This window comes from Ovis canadensis, chromosome 15 (genome assembly GCF_042477335.2).
Source record: "Ovis canadensis isolate MfBH-ARS-UI-01 breed Bighorn chromosome 15, ARS-UI_OviCan_v2, whole genome shotgun sequence".
NCBI lineage: Eukaryota > Metazoa > Chordata > Mammalia > Artiodactyla > Bovidae > Ovis > Ovis canadensis.
This window is the reverse complement of record NC_091259.1, coordinates 49,308,441-49,330,515: the sequence shown is the minus strand read 5'-3', so window position 1 is coordinate 49,330,515 and position 22,075 is coordinate 49,308,441. Positions and strand designations below refer to the sequence as shown.

At 51.1% G+C, this 22,075-nt stretch overlaps 1 protein-coding gene across 3 annotated transcripts in view; it reads right to left on the bottom strand.

Moving 5' to 3' along the window:
• GALNT18 (polypeptide N-acetylgalactosaminyltransferase 18) overlaps positions 1-22,075 on the bottom strand; it is a 353,469-nt gene that overhangs the window by 11,066 nt on the left and 320,328 nt on the right. For 2 of the 3 annotated variants that reach the window (XR_011249332.1, XM_069554380.1), the window contains exon 10: positions 5,861-6,025. The exons of the other annotated variant lie outside the window; for it this stretch is intronic. Coding sequence is in view for 1 of the 2 variants with exons in the window: in XM_069554380.1 (XP_069410481.1) it covers positions 5,861-6,025 (165 nt within the window). In the remaining variant the exon portion in view is untranslated. The remainder of the gene's footprint in view (positions 1-5,860; positions 6,026-22,075) is intronic. 3 annotated transcript variants of the gene reach the window in all.

Genomic DNA, 22,075 nt, shown 5'->3' with positions numbered 1-22,075 from the left:
GTGGCCCCTGGGAAGCCCTAATGTCTTATACCTAATGTATATGAGTCTATAATCCCAGGACATAGTCAGCTTAGGAAATTCTTTAATTCTAGATGAATCACAAGTTAGGAAAATCATGAAGGAACAACTACCACTTCTGATGGTAATGAAGTCTCGTCACTTGTTGACACGGGAAATGTTGGCTGTTTAGAGATGGGTGCTCACTGACCTCTTCAAACTCAGAGCCTGGGATGGCCCTCAATTCATAATCTCCCCTCACAACCACCTCTATTTAATTCATCACTACTTCCGATAGACTGATGAACTGACTCTCAATGTTCTCCCCAACAGTTGCCTGGTCCCATGCCCCCATGGCAACCGCATCCATCCCTTTTCTCACAGGGATGATGGAACAGCCTCCTACTTTCTTCTCTGTCTTCCATTCCACCTTGTACTCTGCTGCCAGAGGTATTCAGACCACATCATGTCAATCTAAAGCTTACTGAACCCCTCCTGTGAAAAGTGAAGTCAAAGTGTTAGTCGCTCAGTTTTGTTTGACTCTTTGTGACCCCATGGGCCTGCCAGGCTTCTGTGTCCATAGAATGCTCCAGGCAAGAATACTGGAGTGGGTAGCCGTTCCCTTCTTCAGGGGATCTCCTGACCCAGGGGTCAAACTCGGGTCTCCTGCACTGCAGGCAGATTCTTTACCATCTGAGCCACCAGGGAGGCCCATGAACACTCCTAGTTCCTCCCTTGGCTTTTAAGGTGAAGTCAAACCTCTTGGGCTTAATTTTCAATGACCATTACCTGCCTCCAAACTGACTCTGTGTCTCATCTCTCTCATACCCCAATTCTAAATTCCACCCACACCAACAATGAATTTCTGTTCCTTGGACATACCCTGCCTTTTTCTGCCTTTGCCAATGCTGAGCCTCTACCTGGGCTGTTCTTCCTTTCCACACCTGGGAAGTATCCTGCAACTTTCAAGATCCAGATCAAACATGTCTCGAATGTGAGGCCATGCCTGAGCTGTGCAGCCAGAGCCCGTCACCCTGGGCTTCCAGAACACTGTATCCCCCTCATCTCTGTTCTTGCCATCCACTTTTGTTATGTGTTTATACACCCAAGAGCTCCTCCAGGGCAGAGGCCGTGTCTGATTCATATCTGCATCTGTCCTGCCCAACCACTGTGCTCAATAAATGTTTGATGAATGACTGAAGGAAAGAATGTTCATCATTGGAAAATTGCTCATCAGAGCCCTGTACATCAGCGTTGCTGAGAGATGTTTTCATCAAATGTGGTTTCTCAGTGTCAGTATCTGATGCTGTTCTGATTCATCCTGAAGCACTGGAAATTCAGAAGAGCGTGCAGGGGTTAGAGGACAGGCATTTTATTTGTTAAACAGAAAAGCAGGCTATGAGATGGAACACTGAGATATGCAAATACTATCTTCTTTGTAGGAGAAACTGGGAGAATCACACTAGATTATTTTGGAATTAATTCAGCCTAAATGTCTGTGAAGTTTAAATGCAGCCCTCAGGAGGGTAAATAATGCAGAATGTGAAAGTGAGAAGGAGATTTGAAATGCACCAGTAAAATCTTTCAGCCCAACTTCTGCACCAGAACATTTTAGTTGGTAGAATCCCTTTGTAATTTGCAGAGATTAAAACCTGTTGCAAGAAAACTAGCCTAAGCCATAATTTCAATCATTTAAGAGGCTCCCAGCTTCCTCTGGCCTCATCAACAGTAGCTCCTAAACAGCAAGGGCTTGAGGACAGATTCCAGGATGCTTGATAAATATTGATCATTTTGCATGAAACAAAAATTTCACAAACATTAATTTTTAAATATCAAGTGAGAGTGGCTGCTCTGGGTTTGCAAATTAGGGATTTAAAAATATTATTTCCAAATAATATTTGGTAGAAGGATCAAAGAGGTGATGCCAGGGTTCCCTGGGAGTTCTAATTAGATTTATGTATAAGGAACGAAAAACTGCCCGGTCCTCAGGGCTGCACATGCTAACACGGCCTGCTTTTGTCACGGTGTCCCTTCAAGCATGAGTGTGTGGGGCTGCCTGTTCAAGGCTGTGTGTGTGCTGAGATGAGTGAAGGACGGAGCTGGATTTTGGAGGAATATTCCTTTCTCTGCCCAAGTCAGAAAAGGGCAGATGAGATGAGGGCCAGCTGGGGCACCAAGGCCTCTGGATCTGGGCATGGGTGGGAAGGCCATCTGTCTGCGAGGGCTGGAAAGGAGCTAGACATGTCTGTGTGCAGGGATGGGATGTCAAAGCAGCTCAAGTTCAGATTCAAACCACATGAGGCTAGGCACAGAGAGGCCGAGGCCCCACAGGTAGTCTGAGCTCTATTCCCCTGGTGATTCTGGAGCTTCTGGGAGGAGCAAGGACTCGGAAGAGGCCAGGGAGCTCACTTCAGTTCAGTTCAGGGGCATTCATAGCCAGTGACACACGGTTCCCAGAGGGGCAGGTGCCTGGCTAGGCCCTGATTTCTCGATGGTATTCCAGGGCAACCCGGGTCCTCTCCTCCTCCCTCTCCCAGTGCATTGAAGCAGCGTGCCTGCCCATCCTAGGACCCCCAGCCACACCTGCCTGCTTGTTTCGTCCACCCCACCAAACGCTGGGCTCCTGGGGGCAGCCTCAGATTCTGTCCTGACAGGAGATCGTGGGGGCCAGGCAGGGTCCTGAAGACCCTAGGGTCATGGAGGAGGAGGAGAAGGAGGAAGGAATGGCTAAACTTTCAAACTGCATCTCAGCCTCTGGTAACTCTCCTACCTGCCTCTTTCCCCCTTCTAGAATTTCTCCTCGCCATTCAGCTCCACAATTCCAGCCACTGCGGGCTTTCAAAACCCAGACCTAACGTTCCAATCCTCCATATGAAGCCTCACCGTCCATGGGATCAGGTCCAGGCCCATCTGCCCCTCAGACACATGCCCAGGTGTGCCCCACGATGCCCGCCAGGACCCCGCCACATGCACCGGCTGCAGCTCCCTGCATGTGGCTTGGGTTTGGTGCCTTCAGCTTGCACCTCTGCCATTCCTTCTCCCTGGAATGGCCCCTCTCGACTCCTTTATGGAGCAAACTCTTACGTCATCTGCAGGAGCCAAGCTACGTACTATCTCTTCTGAAAAGCCACCAGCCCTGCCCCAACCCACCACCCCCAGCTTCCTGCATAGTGGCATACAACTCCCAGGAGGAAACTGAGAGCAGGGGCGAAGCAGAGTGACTGGAGGCAGCACAGAGCAGCCTGATGTGAGCCCCGACAAGACCCTCCAGATGGCACAGTCCCCATCCCACCCAGCCAGGTCAGCCCCATTCATCTCCACGGGCTGATGTACCTACTTCTCTCTGTTGCCTCCAGCCTGCGAGTCTATTTTGCATCTAACCTGAGCTGGGAGACAATAGCCACTTCGCCACCAAGTCCACGGCTAGCCTTCCTCCCTGACCACACATCTTCAGGACTCCCTCTGCCTTGTAATTTAAAGGTGGACAGAAAGTCCATATAGTCAAAGCTATGGTTTTTCTAGTAGTCATGTACAAATGTGAGATTTGGACTATAAAGAAGGCTGAGCATTGAAGAATTGATACTTTCAAATGGTGCTGGAGAAGACTCTTGAGAGTCCTTTGGACAGCAAGGAGATCAAACCAGTCAACTGTAAAGGAAATCAACCCTGGATATTCATTGAAAGGACTGATGTTGAAGCTGACGCTCCAATACTTTGGCCACCTGATGGGAAGAGCCGACTCTTTGGAAAAGGTCCTGATTCTGGGAAAAATTGAAGGCAGGAGGAGACGGGGGCGACAGAGGATGAGATGGTTGGATGGTATCACCGATTCAGTGGACATGACTTTGAACAAGCTCCGCGAGAGGGTGAAGGACAGGGAAGCCTGGCGTGCTGCAGTCCATGCGGTTGCAAAGAATCGGACATGACTGAGCAACTGAACAACAGCAAGAGGGGAGATGCAGCCCTGTGCTGTGTTGCTCTGGGCTGGAAACCTGGCAGAGGAAAATGATAGAGCCTTCCACTGGGCACAGGGTGGGGTCACAACAGGCCACAGCTGGGACACGTGGGCTCCACCAGGAGAGAGGGACGGGGGAGGAAGACGTGTCCTCTATTCTAAGCCTCAGCCCTGACCCTGACCTTCTTCTAGGGGCCACTTCCAACACCCTCACACTCTTACAAGTAGAAAAGATAATCTGAAGTAGTTCAGGAGGAATAATAATAACCAGTGAGCACCTTGGGTCTGTTATTTGACATCTTTGTGCTTCATATCTGTGATCTTGGGCTAACTGTCCATAGCAAATCACACACAGTCGCTGTGATGACTCAATGAGCTGGTGTATGCCCGGCACCCAGGAAGTCTGGCACAGGGTAAACACTGTATGAACCTTGGCTAATTCTTCCTATGGGACAAAACTTTATCATTTGCAGCATGTGTCAAAGGTCACGTGGATAGGAAGGGGCAGGACCAGAGGCCCCAGTCCCTGGGCACCATTCCCTTTCACTGAACCCCACATCCTGTGCAGGCCCAGCCTGGACTCTGAGCTGCATCGCCTACCTGCCCTTAGGCGTGCTGGCATTTGCCTCCCGGTGCTGCTCCCGGCATCTGCTTTTCTGGGGTCACAAAGTCCTGGTCTGGGCTCTCACTCCTGCTCTCCAAGTAGCCTGTGAATCTATGACTTATGTTGAAGTTGTCGCTGAGAGTTGACCTTCACCATCCATTTAGGACCCAACTGAGGGTCTCTCTCAGGTCTATCTGGTTCTGCACACCCAGACCACAGGTCAGAGGTGCCCTATGCCAGACTTGATGTAGCAGGACCTCCTCGTCCCTGTCCACCACTACAGGGGAGAGTGACTGGACGTAAGGGCTGGAATCCAGGTCAGGCCGACCGAACATCTCCTTCCTATGCCTGTCAGCCTCCTTCCAGGGTGGAAGCAGCTTGCTGGGAGTCTTGAGTCGGGGCCTCTGCCTCTACATCCCGCGAGTATAGACTTTCTGTTTCTGACTTCCCCAGGAGCATCTACCACGTGCAGCCCCCAGCAGCCCTGATGCTGTAAAAGAACCCCCTTACCTCCTGTGATGAGCGCTTTCCCTGTACTCCCTGGGAGGTGGATGCTCCTGTCTGCGGGTGGAAATGGATCCTAACTTAGTGGATTCCCTAGGGGCTGGGGGCCTCTGGGCCAAGGCACGGGTTTTCTTCAAAGCTGGGTCATCACGGGCTGTCTCCAGCTGGCGCCCTGCTCCTGGGGCATCATTTTATAACTGGGCCATTGCAGAGCAGGAAGATAAATACAGTCCTCAGGATTGGTGGAGACTTAATAAAAGAATGTTTCTTGGTCACCAGTGTGCAGACTGCCCTTCACGAAATGGTCCCCAGACACTGCCCTTTGAGGAAACCTCATTTCCCACAGAACGAGGAGGAAGGCAGAGTGGCTCACAGATCACAGGGGACCCAGCACTGTCTGGACCTGGGTAACTGGGGCTGCGCTTGTCAGAAGGGGTGAGTTTTGGAGTCAGAGACTCAAAGTTTCAATCCCAGCCCTGCCCCCTCGCTATGTGACTTCAGGCAGGGGACTCCCACCTCTGAGCCTGTTTCCTTATATCTAAAAATTAAATAAAATACCACTAAAGCAACAACAGTGACAACAATAATAATAAACTCCCTCAGAGCCAGGATGAGGAGTCAATGTGCTAACCAATTCCAACCCTTGCCCTCCACCCACCCGCCCCTGCCCCGCACACAGTAGGTGCTCACTAAATCCTGAGACTTGGCTCCTGTCCTCTCCTCCTCCACCCTCCCAACCCTCCCAGGCCCGGCCCCTCCCTGGTTCCTCCTGATGTTGCTCCTCCGGGCGGGGCTGCTACCTGAGAGAACTGCCAGTGGAGCTTCATCCTCTTGGCTTTGGCATAGCTGCACTCGATGAGCCGCGGCCGGCTGTTGACGTCCACCAGGCACCGGTTGTCGTCGTCGTCCACCGTGGGGCTCAGGATGCCCACGTGGATCTGCTGGCTGCTCGTGTAGTACACATTCTGGGGAATGAGGTCAAAGGTTAACGGCCAGAGAGATGGGGAGGGTCTGCGGGGCATCTCCTCGGGCAGCTGGCCGAGAGAGCACAATCCAGTGACCTTCAAATAATCTTCTATTGCAACGGACAAGAAGAGCCCCTTTTACGTTGATTTAGTACAGCGCCTGGTCCAGAGGTACAACTGATACAAAATTCTCAAGAAATCACACAGCCTCACTTTATGCAGCGTACTCAATTTTCTATACTTTTTTCATTGAAAAACAGTGGTCATAACCTTTTAAATGGATTTCACCACCCACAGTTTAAAAAACACTGCTTGAATCCACTATTTGCAGGCTTGCTGACTTCTTCTTTCCATAAATATTTTGTGTAAGATGCTGCACTTGACCAGGAGTTAAAGAGCGAAAGACCTGGGCCACGTCTTAGGGAGCTCAGAGTTCTGTGGGAGGGGTGATATGTAATAGGCAATTTCCACCCATCCTAAGACTGTGTAGAGCAGTTGGCAAACTTCTTCTTAAAGGGCCAGGTGGCAAATAAATATCTGGGGCTTTGCAGCATGCTGGGAGGTCTCCCAACCACCACCAGGTTCTGTGGTTCTCTAGGACTCAGAAGATTCAGCATACATTGCCCTCACAGCTATGATTTATTCTGGGGGAAAAGATATAAATCAAATAAGCAAAGGGAAAGGCATGTGGGCAAAGCCTGGAGGAAACCAGCTGTCAGCTTCCAAGGGTCCTTCCACAGCAGTCACAGAAGCTGCCCAGGAGTCCCCAGCAAGGAGCCAAGATAACGCTTGTGAAGGGTTATCTACCAGAGAAACTCTTAGAGGCTCAGCACCCGGCTTTTTACTGGAGGCTGGTCACACAGGCAGCCTCTGCCTGGTACATACCCATCCCAGACTTTCAGCAGGAAGGCAGGTATTCAGCATAAACCATAGTAGTTGTATAATCAGTTTGGGCACAGTGAGCCACTCATACCATCTGTGGGAATGGTGGGAACCTTCCTGCAATCCAAGCTCCCAGATGCCAGTCAAGGGCCAACCATGTAAGCGGGCCTTTCAAAGGAGAGCAGTCAGGCTGCTGTTTCAACCATTTTTTGCACAAAGGGCCAAATGATCTGGAAAATCAGCTCTGTGATTGTAGTGCAAACACTGCCATGGGCAATACAAATGAGTGACTTTATTTACATTGACCGGGGCTGACTCTGGTCTAGCGGAAAGCCACAGGACCTTGGCCTTCAAAGTTTTCAGTCACTTCCCCCAACCTTAGGGCAGTGGTTCCCAACAAGGACAGTCATAGGGTTTGTGAGCTCTCGTCCTGTGTCACCAAAGAAATTTAACACCCCAACCTCTGATTAGGTCGCATGGACAAATCAAGACCCCGTACTTCTCTGCTTTAGGTTAGAATTCAGGGTAGGCCCTATTGTTACCTTGATCTATTTAAAAAAAAAACTCTCACTGGTAAATGTTTTTGATTAATTTCAGACGGTAAGAGGAAGTATTTCTTGTCTTAAAGAAGGTGATTATTGAGGACTTTTAAAACAGGGTGCCGAGTGTGAAAGGGACTGCGTGGGGAGAAGGGCAATGCACATGAGGAGAGCAACTAAGGGGTGGCCTTTCAGGGCCATGTTCTTCCTGAACTTCGGCATTCAGGGAAGGGGCAGAGAGGCAGTCATCCTTCAGACGTTAAACAGAGCCTCAGGCCAGTGGATCAGCTAAGGCCCCAGCAGGAAACAGGTGTGCGCTCAGGAGGAGGAATCCAAGGAGGGCAAATACAGGCAGGGGTCTCAGCGGTGTGGGTCTAGGGGAAGGGAGCACGGGGTAGTTTAGTTCCTTGGGACAGTAACATGCAGCCATTACCGTCACCAGGCTCAAAGGGATGAGAGAAGACAGCAGGTACCAGAATGTGTAAGTTATATGCAGAGATTTGTGAGAAGGGTCCAGGGAGGGAGAGGTTTGGGGTGATGGTGAGTGGTGGTTAATAACCACCCCAACATCACTCTCCCTTCCCCAGTCCGTTCCTCTGCTGGGTTGGCCCATTGGAAGAACCCAGCTGGAAGTCAGATGACATAGGAACCCATGGAAATTTCTGTAAAGTCAGCCTCCCAGGACAGAACAAAAAGGATGAAGAGACAGATTGTAGATGTTCATTACAGCTGGATTTGCTCTCCAAGGAAGTCTTTTGAATCCATGGAAATGGACATCAAAACTACCAGAGTGACTGATTCTTCCCTTAAAAGAGGTAAGGGATGACCAAAGTTCTACGCAGAGGCCAAATGTAGAATGCCTGTCTTAATGTGGAAATGTAACTAGAACACAGAGCCAGGGAGGCCCTACTTTTTTATTGTATATTAGTCACTCAGTCGTGTCCGACTCTTTGTGACCCCACAGACTGTAACCCACCTAGTTGACACCTAAACTGGGTAAGACATGGGCTTCTCATCAGAATCCTGAGACTGTCCATTGGGTGGCCTGGGTTCCCAGTTCACCATCAAGGGGAGTTGATGACCTACTGTGGCTTCCAGTTTATTGGCATTGAGGGAGAATTTGATGACTGGTAGGATTTAGGAAATTAAATTAGATGCAGGTAGGAATCTCATCCATCCATCCAGTCATCTAACAACAAGTAATCTCTAAGTTGGGTCCTGAGGGTCGAAAGGTGAGAAAGCCATGGTTTCCTGTCCTGGATGAGCCAACAGTCAAGTTGGGGAAACTAACATATCAGGAAATAGTGGTCCTAAACACACTGATGTGAGAACTGTTATCACTTCCTCCATCTCTTACCCCAACTCTTGTGATGTTGAAAATCAATATAAAAGCTCACCAACTCCAAAAAGCCTTCCCTCAATGCACAAAAGCATGAGCCTGCTGCCAGAGCCTCTCTGAAAGATGCACAGCTATATATATGCCCTTGGGTTGAACACACCATACTCTCTCCTCAGGACAGTGTAGCTCTTAGTCACATAGCAGGTCAGGACCCGAATTTCCTGAAGCGCCGGGGTATGGGCTGTCAGACAAGGACAGCCAGGAAGGCAGTTACTGCCACTCCATCCTTCATCCCTGTCACCAGCACTTGGCTCTCATTTCTAGGGTGGGCTCCACAGACACAGCAGCCGCCCAGGTAATAGCTGAAACCAGTTTTATCCACTTAGCTGCTCTGAAGTGCTTGGGGGAGATGCTCAGAGAGTCATGTGTGCACTTACTTACTATCTGGTACTGCTGTCATCAGAGCTGTTTATTACTCCAGAGTCTGGGAAATCACAATAAGGACAGACAGTTGTTTGTTATCAAAAAAGCAAGCAACAAAGTGCATCACGAGTGGCGTAACCACCAGCCGGTCAGATCACAGGGCAACTTAGCAAAGAAGATTCTGTTAAGCTGTCACTTGGACACCTCGAAAGCCCAACCAGAGGTGGACTGAATCAATAAATGGCCTGAACACTAAAGAGGGAAACAGTTTTTTACAAGACACCACGCTTTTGGTGGCTCAGACGGTAAAGCATCTGTCTACAACACGGGAGACCTGGGTTCGAGCCCTGGGTTGGGAAGATTCCCTGGAGAAGGAAATGGCAATCCACTCCAGTACTGTTGCCTGGAAAATCCCATGGACAGAGGAGCCTGGTATGCTACAGTCTATGGGGTCACAAAGAGTCGGACATGACTGAGCAACTTAACTAACTTCACGCTTTTAGTGCCTGTAGGTCCAGCAGGCCCAGCTATGCTTCTGAGCAACAGGGAAACTGGAGATTTAATAGGAGATTCACAGAGAAGGCAATGGCAGGCACCCCACTCCGGTACTCTTGCCTGGAAGATCCATGGATAGAGGAGCCTGGTGGGCTGTAGTCCATGGGGTTGCTAAGAGTCGGACACGACTGAGTGACTTCACTTTCACTTTTCACTTTCATGCACTGGAGAAGGAAATGGCAGCCCACTCCAGTGTTCTTGCCTGGAGAATCCCAGGGACGGGGAAGCCTGGTGGGCTGCCGTCTATGGGGTCTCACAGAGTCGGACATGACTGAAGTGACTTAGCAGCAGCAGCTGCAGACTTAGAATTGTGATTCCTAGTGCGGGGCACTTTTGCCAACCAGAGGACATTTAGCCATGTCTGGGGACATCTTTGGTTGCTATGATGAGGGTGGGAAAGCCTGCTACTGGCGACTAGTAGGTAGAGGTCACGATGCTGCTCAGCACCCTACAATGCACAGGACAGTCCCCCGCAGCAAAGAACTATCCGGTCTCAAGTGTCGAGTGCTGCTATGCTTTATCCCAGTGAATCCTAGTAACGACTCTATGAGGCAGATGTTACCATCACCCTCATCTTGTGGATGAGGAAACTGAGGGACAGAGAAATTAAGAACTTGTCCAAAGACACGCAGCTGGAGAACAGTAGCTGAAATCTAAACCGAGGCAGTTTGATGCCAAAGCTGGGCCTGTAACCTCTCATCTTACTCGCCACCCTCCTCCCTCCCATTACTCCAGCTCCAGTGACCAGGCTGGATGGGGAGAGGCCAGCTTGGAAGCTTCCATTGTGATCCTATGAGCAAAGGGTGGGGCGGGGCTGTCCTGAATTAGGGAACAGCCGCGGGCTGGAGGATCCTTGACAAAAAGGCCTAGAATACAAGGTGCTACCAAGTGCTAAGACCGCAACAGCCCTCCTGCGACTCGCATCAGAGGTGGAGGCCGAGCTGCTGCCCTGTCTGAGGGTGATTTGTGACTCCCCTGCCTCCCGGGGCACAGGTACGCATCCCTGACCCCCAGCTCCTCCTCAGCCACAAATGCCTGCTTCAGCTCCCTGTCCTCTCAGCCCACACAGCTCAGCAGGGCTACAAACCCCATCTGACACTGAAAGAGAAAAATCACCAGCGAGGGAACAGGACAGACATGCGGCAAGTTGGGTCTCATGCCGGGGGATCTCCCTGTCCCGCAGGCTGGGGTCAGGAGTAAGGACCCATCGCTGAGCTGGACGGCCAGCCAGGGAGCCTGTAGTGCCCTTCAGGGCACACTCCTGCCTTCAGGGTCACGGAGGCAAGGCTAGGCAAAGCCCCCCAGGGCGAGAGGTTCCCCTTGCTCTGTCACCTCATGTCCCAGATAAGCAAGGGCCCCCGCCCTGCAGGAGGTGGCTGGGCCCCCTGCCAGCTGTGCCCAGCATCCCTTCTCTCCCTGGCTGGCTCAGAGCCGGGACCTGCCTCTGTCAGACTGAGGTGCAGCTTTCCAGAGGCTCCAGCCCTCACTGTATAAAAGGTCACTCCCCTGGGGGTAGAAACACTTCGGGAAGGGAAGAGTGAGAAGAAAACAAACATCTGTACCCTGCACCAAGCCAGGGACCATCCACACCTGAGGTCATCCTCAGCTCTAGGGATGAGGAAACAGGCTGAGAGAGCTCTGAAGACCTTGCCAGCTGCACAGGCGGATGGTTCTGCTCCCTTTGTGATGAGGGGGAGATTCCCCAGGATGGCTGAGATCCTGGCAGTTCAGGGCTTTTCTCCCGCTCCCTGGGCCCAGCCGCCCAAAGGGGCCTCCCATCAGCCTGGCTGGAACTGGGGTGCCATCTCCCCCACAGCCCCGAACCCTCAGTTCAGGCAGGGGAGCGAGGATCCCCAAGAGCCCTCCTGAAATCACCCCTCGGAACCAGCAAGGGAACTGCCAGGTCATTTCCACCAGATCATTCACACTGAGTCCTGGGACTCCAAGAAGGGGGTCTGAGGGCCCCTGAAGGCACTCAGGTCTGGGAGGACGGCCCACTGGGTAGGGTTCTAGGACCCCCTCTCCCAGCCCAACCTGGGCTTGCTTTCTTATTCAACTCTCACATAACATTTTACTTGAACAAGAGTTTATGAAGAATTTACCAAAAAAGTTTGAAAACCGCTGATGTCAACCATGAGAACTTCATTTAGGAGAAGGTCATTAATGCCCAGTAAAGCTTCATCAGCTTAAACCCCACCAATCGGCACTTGTGAAAACTGGACGACCAGCTTTAACTTCCTGTCTCCAATCTCCTCCAGGCCACTATTCCCTCGCATTCTTTAATAGGGTCAATTTACACATGTTCCTATCATTCAGTCCCCCCTTCTGTCCAGACTCCCATACCGGCACTGGCATACCTTAGCCTCTGTGGAAAGGCTGCAGCCCTCATAGGAAATCATGGGATGGGCAGGCGAAGGGGTGCTGCTGGTGGTAAGAGAGGGCCTCCTAGCAAATCAGGAACAGGGAGCAAAATGGGGTTGGATAGATAACTTAATAATACATTTTCAAGGTACAACAGAAGTACCGGCTCTCTGGCAAACAATGGCATGCCGATTTTGAGCAACTCTGTTTCTTCCATTAAGTGAGGTTTCCTTGGCAACACTGCTGGCCTATTGAGTAAGTGCCTTTGAAAAATGAGGTGTCTTAGAGACAGAGACACTCTCTCACCAGGAGATGGGCGCAGCAGTGGTAGCATTTGGCTAAAACATTCCTCGGCCTGGAGAAGGGTAAGGGGGAGGCAGGGGGAGAGGCAGATGGGGACACTCTCGACAAGAAGCTCCAGAACAGGAAGAAAACTCTTCCAGAGTGCTTTCATGGGAAAAGTGGGGTCTTTGTGGACATTTCTTAGGATACTTGGAGGGGATCTGTACCCTGGAGGACTGTTGTGGCCCAGCTCTGCGTAGGGGTGGACGTCACCCCAGGGGTGTGACAGTCTAAGGGTTGGAAATTACACTAATTGGGTGACCACAGAGTATCAGAATGGGGGTGTTGACAAAGATCATCGAAGGGTGAACCAACCTGGGGGCTGGAGGGTGGGCTTCCTGGACTAAGGGGTGAGTGCTGGGAGAGGAGAAAGATCTGTGAGCAAATGAAATGGGGGGAGGATAGAGAAATGAAGAGGACACAGTCCTAAATGCAATCAAGCTCGGGGGTGTTCTGCACATCAGAATCACCTGCAGAACTTTAAAAACTATAAAACACAGCCTTAGGGGTGGGGCCCAGGTGATTCCAGTGAGCAGCCAAGGTGGAAAACTGTGTGTATCGAAGGGATGATGGCAGCCTAGGGAGGAAATGTAGGGCCAGCACCTATAACCAGCTTGCTTCCCAGCCTCCCTCTCATCGTGGGGGGCCAGTGGGATCTGTCTGCAGGGCATTGTTTGGAGGACTCTGAGAGGTTAGGATGCACCGTGTTTAGGACAACAGTTCTCAAAGTGTGGTCCCAGCACCAGACAGGAACTTGTTAGAAATGTATATTTTTAAGCCCAACCCCAGGCATGTTGAATCAGAAACTCTGAGAGTAGGATTCAGGAATCTGTGCTTTCACAAGTCCTCCAGCGAAGTCTGATATAAGTGAACATTTGAGACCTGCTGGTCTAGGAAATGGGGGGTCTGGTGGGCTTACAAGTCAAGAGGGCTCGGGTCTTCACTCAGCGACCCCACCCTCACTGACTAGCTGGAAGCCACTCCGAGCCTCAGTTTCCTGACTGCAGAATACAGCTGTGAGGATGACGAGCCTGATCAGTCCCCTCGTCTGGCCACAGGGACTGGGGCAGGAACAGGAAGCCAGGGAGAAAGGGAGAGAAGAGACCCGGGGGTCCTGCTGCCCTGCCTCAATGCCCCCATGCCTGGGGCCCCTCCCTGAGTCTGCCCGGCCAGTAGACCTATTGTAAGGATTCACAGAAGCAGCAGGCAGTATGCGGGCACGTCGGCTGGTTGGGGCAGATGGAGAAGGAACAGAGCCTTGCTTTCGTAAATTTCATTTTCGAGTGGTGACTGTGATGTTCGCAGTTTGTACTAGAAATGGCCTTTGTCTTCTTTACCAAGAACGAGCTGCTGGCCCTGCTGCAGGCGGGGCGGGCTGATTTAAGGGCTTGCTTACTGGTCATTAACCCCTCAACACGGAGGTTACCATGCTGAGAGCCGCAGGGCACTGATGCTAAATCAGGAATGGAGAGGACTCATTTCCAAGATGATCTTATGTTCACTAACCACAGGACCAGTTATATTTAAGGAATGGAAACATTTATAAACATTCTGCCTTGGTAACCCTGAAGGAGTGTACATGTGGAAAGCAAGATCCCTTGCTCAGGAACCCCCTTTCTGCCCCTGCCCTCGTGAGTCCAGGAGAAAACAGGTGGTGAGGCTAAGCACATGAACACCCCAGCTTTGTAACTGGCATGCAGCCCCTAGACAGCAATGCATCTAGTTTAAGCCAGCAAATACTCCTTCATGCCCTCTACGGTGTGGGCCTATGCCAGGCGGAGAGGGGGCAGGTAGAGCCTCCCTCAGGAGCTCTCAGACTGGAGGGGAGTCAGCCATGCTGAACAGGGCAGTCAGAATAGCCCCCTGGCCAAGCTTAGCACAGACTAGGAGCAGACCAAAGCGACTAGAACTGGGGGCCACAGCTGGAGTGACGAACTCTACTGGGGGCTGGTCAGTGAGCGATGAGCTCTGAGAACCGCCTAGGAAGAGAGCGTGGGTGCATGCTCAGTCGCTTCAGTCGTGTCTGACTCTTCGTGATCATATGGAGCGTAGCCTGCCAGGCTCCTCTGTCCATGGGATTCTCCAGGCAAGAATCCTGGATAGGGTTGCCATGTCCTCCTCTAGGGGATCTTCCAACCTAGGGATTGAGTCTCCTGTATCTCCTGCACTGCAGGAGAATTCTTTACTGCTGAGCTACCAGGGAAGCCCAGGAAGAGAGCAGTTTGCCCGTACAACTGACGAGGACAAGGGGCCTCTGGCAGAGCGACTGGGATATGCAAGATCACCGAGGCCCAGCGCTGCACTGCCATCTGGGGAAGGAGAATGCCTCGGGGGCGGGGAGGCGAGCTGGGGAAGCAGCTTGGGGTCTGCAGCACTTGGACAGTGTCCTGATGGCCACGGGGAGCTGTGACTCAGATTAACCAGCCCTCTGCTTGTCAGCACACCTGGGGGATCCTCAGAGGAGTCAAACATTTAAGGGGCCTGGCAGCCAGCTTGAGGTTAGAGGTGACTCAGGCTGCTGGGCAGGAGTATCTGGGAAAGCCTGGTGGTGGGCTGGCAGGGCAGCCAGGAGGAGAGGAGCTTCGGACTGAGGGGCGGTCTCTGAACACAAGACTGAATAGAAAAGGCTAAGTCAGGCCCAACTTTTGCCTCCCACTGTGTGCCTGACCCCCTGGAGGAGGGCATGGCAACCCACTCCAGTATCCTTGTCTGGAGAACCCCATGGACAGAGGAGCCTGGTGGGCTCCTGCAGTCTATAGGGTCACGAAGAGTCAGACACGACTGAGCGCCTTAGCGCCCGTGCAGCCCGTGCACCTGGCCTGAGCAGCTGGGGAGCAGTCACGGGCACACTCGCCGGGCTCAGGAAGTCTGCCTTGATTCCCAGCTGTCTGTGTGTTTTCACGTTTCATCCCAGGCTTTGTGCCCGAAGCACAGGTGTCAGCTCTGTACCACCGCCTGTGAGGTTGTGTGCAGCCCAGCCAGTCCCATCAGCAACCCTAATCCCCTGCCTTGCACTGTCTGCTCTCCCTGGGTCTGCTGGGGTCTCCTGGCTAGGGAGTGTGTCCCAGTGAGCCCCTCAGCCTCAGGAGAGAGCCGAGTGACAGGAGTCACCCTGGAGTTCCTGCATGGAAACCGTGAGAAACCAGAGGCAAACCAGAAAAGAAGGCTGCTGTATTCCTGATGCTGAGAGTCTTATTCACTTTCTTGCAACTTGCTCATCCTAGCCATACAGGGAGGCCTGATCTACAGGCTGGGCAAGCAGAGCACCCCATTGCCTTGGTCCAGGGTTGGTTCCAAAAAGGGTATATGCCCCAGTCTGGGCCAATAAAAGCCCCCTCGTTTCCCTGTTTGTGGGGCCAAGCTGGGAGGCTCTGCTGCCCTTTCTTGTCAGGTGAGTTGCAGAAGCCCCTTCCTCTTTGACTAAGGAGGGAGTAAGTTTACACGTAACGGAAACCAGAGTCAACTAGTGGTGAGAGAAGGAGAGAGAGAGGGAGGGAGGGAGAAAGTTAGGTAAACGCCTTTCAACCCCGTGGATCCTGCCCTACCTAAAGCTGGGACAGACATGAATTTGTCAATTACATTAGGTGATAAAAATCCACTTTGCATTTAAGTTGAGTTGACTTTTTGTCACTTGGAACTAAGAATCTCAACTAATACAGAAGATACGGAGACCTTTCCAGAATACCAAAGGGAATGAGGCAAAAGGTTCATGGAGTCATTTAGCCCAGTAGTCCTTGGCACAGGGTGAATGCAGATATCATGCATGTATAACATTTATTCAGTCTTATATTTATTATAAGAATGTTTTCAAATACAGTACTGAAGTTTTGAATGTCTGCTTTTTTTTTGTTTGTTTTGTTTTAAACAAGGAAATCTCTCACTCATCTGCATGCCAGTATGCTTTCTTTAGGGAATGAGAAGCTAGTGAGGCGAGAAGTTCACATGGCCCTAGTAAATCCCTGGGAGTGGGCTGTGTCTGAACATTATTCATTATGTTGGTGTAAGTGGAGAATTTAAGAGTTGCAGAGGGAGCCCAGGTTTAGGGAAATAAGATCAGCACTGGTCCAGGATAAGGCAAGGAACAGGTGCCCTGGAACCGGGCTTGATGGCCGAGCCCATCATTTTCTGCAGCCTCCAGTGTCTGTCTCGAGGGGGCAGTGCCTGCCAACTGCCCCAGCCCGGACCTCAGCCCCACACCCAGTTCTGCTCCTGCCAGCCCTCCCTTACCCCTCCTGCAGAGTCTCTGTCTGCACCCCACACCTGACAGCTCTGTCCAGCAGAATCCCATGGATGGAGGCTGCAGATGAAGGCTACTTCAGGCAGAAGCACACTGCCGAGGGACAGATCAATAGCCCCATCCATAGCGATGGCCAGTGAGGTGGGTCAGGGCCTGGCGGCTGCAGACGGCGCTTGTCACAGAGAGGAAGCGTGGCGAGGATGGGTGCTGCTCTCAGAAGCAGGCAAGGAGGGCAGACCCAGCGACTGGTGCCGGCAGCTGCGAAGAGGCAGGACTGAGCCTGTGATGCCTAACAGTGACCCATCTCCTCCGAGGATGGGCTCCCGGCAGTCTGTATGCTGCGACACTACCACCTGCCCACTGGGGAAAATAGAGCTGTTAAGGGGTTGAGAATCCTCCCTCCTCCCAGGAATTTAAATCATGAAATGGAGAGACAGAGATGAGGCAGTGCGATAGCTATTAATAAGACACATTTAGGGGAACTCCCTAGAGAAGATCTGTGAACTTGTATTGCTGAGGGCTTCCCCATTTCTGCCTTTCCCCAGGCAACCCTCCTTTTGAGTCTATAAATGAATCACTGTCGGCTTTCTCTAACGGCAACCACCCTTTGTGTTTCGCTTAAGCGGCCCATGTTAGTTTCAGCTCTCGTTGAAGACCGCCACTCCTTTCTACCAAGTCCAGCTGTCCAAGTGAAAACAGCTGTCTGTTGCTCATCTGTGTTTCTCTGTCTTCAAGAAAACTCACTCACCTGCTGTCTGCCTGCTGGTCCTTTGTAGGTCCTTATTCTGGAAGGTGCTTTTCAGAACCCTTTAAAGCTGTGTCTGGTCGTCTACCACCCGCTCCATCTGCTCTCTGACAAACAGCTAAGATGGAGCACGTCACATGCCCTGAGGGAAACGCGCCCTGGCATTACTCTCTTCAAAACACAATGTCGGCCAACTCTGCATCCGCCTGTGACAATCAATGCTGGCTCCTTAGCACCTCTAACAGATCGACTCACTGTCCTGTCCTGCCACCCTGTGCCTCCCTCCAGACTGAGCTCTGATATGTCCCTTCATCGTTAGTGTGGCCCATCGTTAGTGGGCCACGTGTCTTTAACCAATGGAACGTGAGTGGGAGAGACGCGTGTCGTTTCCAGTCGGAAGCTTTAAGAGCAATCATGTCATCTGCCGTGTCTCCTTTTGCTCTCGGCCACTGGATGGGCAGTGTCCCAGAGTAGGGCTGCTCCGCTGGTCCCAGACAAAGACAGGTGACACAGAGCCATAGCTGAATCCTGATGTCTGTGTAGCCTGAGCAAGAGCTGAGTACTTTTTGTTGTGAGACCTTGAGATTTGGGGGTCATCAGCCTAAGTTGAATGATTAAGAAACTGATTCTAGATAAGGAGGACTGTCAAATCCTAAAATGTGAGACACTGACTTTGAAGCCACAAGGTGGGTGGTGAGGAACAACCCCTGGAGGCTGTAAAGACGGTGACCTCTTTTATGCAGTGGTGAAATACTTGACTAGACTGTTGCCTGCCATAAGCTGGTAGACAAAACATGGCAAGTGAGCTTGTGCTTTCGATGAAGAGCACGCCTTTGTTACTGTCGGCTGCTCGTGACAAGCACAGCAAAAGGAAGATAAGGTCAAGAAAGACTTGGACATGGAGCATGATAAAGAAATGTTTGTTATTGTAAGGCACTGGGATTTCGAGGTCATCTGTTACTGGAGCATAACGAAGCCTGAACCGGCTGACACACCTATTTCGCTATGCTCCCTCAGCAAATAATCACACACAGAATCACAAAATGTGATGCGTGCGCTTAAAGACAAGTAACAGGGGTTTGCAAAGTATATACCAAGAGGACTTGCTCCGGCAGGGAAGGGGAAGGAGAGGGATCCAAGAAGGACTGACTCTGGATGCATGTTCCCAGTCTCATCATTCATTAGTGGTGTGACTGTAGACATTGACTTGGCCATTCATTCTTTTGATTTACTCATCTGTGAAAGCAGGAGATAGTAACAGTACCCACAGCATGTTGATGGGGGACTGCCTGTACTAGTTAACGTTAGCCATTAGTAATGCTCCAGCAACGTCGCCCTCTCCCAATCAGATTCCAAGATCTCTGAGGGCTGGGACCGTGCTTGTCTTGCTCACGATTGTATCTCTCTTATCCAACCCTGAGCTTGATATGTAACATATACTCAAAACATATTAGTTGATTAGATGAATCAGTTACTAAACTATTCCAGGGACAGTGAACTCCAGCTCAGACATCCATCCAGGCTCCCTCCCTGGTGCCGGTCCCATTCCTTACTCTTAAGAGTCCTCTAGGCTTCTTTCTGTTTAGTTTTGGACTGGTACCTTGTAGCTTCATGCAGCCTTGTGGATTAGTAGTTTGGCCAAGAAAAGGATTCTCTTTCCAAGATAAGATTCTCAATATTTGCCCCAGCACACAGTCTGCCAGGCCTAACTCTTACCTGGCCCTCATGAGTAATGAGGGGCTCACTCCCTTCCTGCCACACTACAGCTGTTAGCCTGCACTGAATTGAGAAGATCTTATTAACAGAATGTTCCCAGGGAGAGCGTGTGTGTGTGTTTCATAGAGTTTTTAACACGCGATCAATGGTGACCTAGACTCACCAGTAATCTCAGTCATCTGGAAGATGGAGGAAAGAATATGGTAATAAAATCTATGGGTTAAGATCCAGCAGGGAGAAGTTTAGCCCAGAAAAATGGACTTCCTGAGGATGAAATATTGGTGCTTGATTTCAATTTGCAAATATAACTCTTTCTATTTCATATGCTCCAACACCATCCCCCATGCCATCACTCTTCCCTGGGAAGAGTATAACCTGACGTACTGGGGGGAAAAGGTCCAGCTCACATCTTTACCAGATGTCACAGGCCTCAGACAGCAATGCCTGACGGGCTGCGCTAGGACCGGGAAACTGAGGCCGTTCCTCTGGGGACTCCTCTTCTTGCCGTCCCACAAGATGGGCACTCAGTTACTATTTTTTGTATGAATGAATGAACAAATGAATGAGTGAATTAATGAGATAATACAAAGGGAACACAATAGGACATTGTGATATATTATAAAAATAGTTACAGATTTTCCTCATCCTTGCACTGAACCACTTTGCAATGTGACTTTGTTACCCCTCCTTTCAAAGATGGAGTCTGTTTCTCTGCCCGTTGAGTTTATGCTTGGCTGTGTGACTTTTCCGACTCCTGAAAAACTTTCCATAGGCAAACATCAGCCAAGCAGAGACAGGAAAAACATTCATGTGGTCATGCTTGCTGCTTTTTGCTGCCCTCAGAATCCCTGTCATGAGCATCCTGTGAAGCAGCCTGGAGCAGCCTATTGGATGAGAAATCACACACAGCCCAGAAGCACCATCACTCCAGCAGACAGTCAACCCACCTCCAGAAGCTGACTCAACTAGCTAACCAGCAACTGGCCACAGCTGCCTGACAGATCCCAGCAGAAGACAGGGCCAGCACAGCCCAGCCCAAGCTGTGGACCCTCAGAATCTTGAGATAAGTCAGCAGATGTGTCTTAAGCCACTAAACCCTGGGGTAGTTTGCTATGTAGCAGCAGTGTACTGATCCAGGTAGCTCACTTCACAGGTGTATCAAGGATGCTAAGTGTTTTACAAACACAATTCCTTAATCCTCAAAATAACCCTGCATAAGTGGGGTGTTATCCACTGTTAGGTGAGAAAACAGAATTAGATAGAGGTAAACAGACAGCAAATGGCAGAGCTGGGAGCTGAACGCGGGTCATCTGGCTCCATAGCCCAGCTCTCACTCACTCCAATATCCTGCTTTTCACTAAAGAAAGAAAGGAAGGCTCGATTCCACCCCTTCCATGTGAGCTGCACCCCTGACATGTCTTCCTGCCCCACTTTTGCCCCATGCATCCTACTCTTCGTTTAGGGTCCAGGCGCAGCTCCTCCTCCAGGAGGCTTTCCTGACTCCAGGTTGCCAAGACCCAGCCCTCTTTCCCCTTGGCAGCTGAGACTCTGATTGCTTTTCCCAGCTGGAAGGAGGCTTCACAGAGTCCTGCTGGCCCTGGACCGAAAGCAGCATGGCGTGACCAGGACAGAGTTCTACTGCAGGTGTGGTGTGCGGTCTCCACACTGTACCCGTGGAGCGAGCTTTGGAAGCGGGTGCTTCGTCCTGACCACACAACCTGGGGGCTGAGGGGGGCTGCAGTGGCAGCAGGAAAAGGGACGTGGTCCCCCCACATTCTTTCCCTCTCACCCTCCCAGCTCCCATGGGGCCTAAATGTGCACCTAAGGTTTAATTTGTGTTGTCTTTACGGGACTTTCTCACCCTCTCTCACCCCCGATATGTTCTGTGTGTACTTCTTCTCCTGATTGATCTTTCCTTATTTGCTCTCCTCCTAAGCTTTACTTTGAGTCTTCTGAAAACACCTATTAAAATCCTGGTGTCTTTCAAAGACAGTCCTTCCCAACCAAAAGGGCCTTTGCCTGTCTAGATGGTTAGGCCCTTCAAGATGGCTATTCTCTTGCTCTCTACAGGTCCCTGCCTTCATTCACATGACTATCCAATCCTCTTACTTATAGGGCTTAATAAACCCCTGGCAACTGATGAGTCTACCTGACATCAGTTTGCCCTATAGACAGTGGCCTCCTTCCCCTCCTAGCAGCAGAGCCTGCTGCCATGTCCTGTCCACCATCTGCTGCACAAAGTGGGGTGTCACCCTTTGCATAAGATCCCTGGGTCCAACGAGCCACTGACGTCTCTGTCGCTGTCCCTGGGCTTTTTCTTCGGTCTCGAGGCTAAGCAACTACAAGGCTGGCAGGCCTATGGGATATAGCCCTACACTGTCCCTACCAAAATAGCTTTCCTGGAGGGTACCACCACTCTTGAGTGCCTCTGAAATGTGCTGATTCTCTCATCAGGGACATGGGATGGAGCCGACCCTCTCCTCTCCCTGTAGCTCTCCTTCCAGGCCTCAGCTCCTCCATCCTGGCATAAAAACATCTCCGCCTTAAGCATCAGACATTAGACACCACTGCACTCTGCACACTTTGTGCTCATCAGATGCTTCCCAGGTAGCTGTCACATCCATCAAGGTCTTTGGCATCAGGCTCATCCCTCTATATTCCACCAGCAAGACTTTGGCTTCTCAGTCAATGAATCCACCATGGCCTCAATTCCAGGGAGGGCCACCCACCCCCAGGCCCCAGCCCTCAGTGCCTGAACTGCTGTGCCCCTGAAATCTTAATCTTGATTACTCCCTCTTTTACTTCCCAAATGCCTTCTCATCAACCTGAAACCTTCAGAATAATAACCCTTTTCTACCTTCCTCTCCCTTCTGGCCTCTCAAGTCCCTAGAAAGGCTGTACTCACATTCTT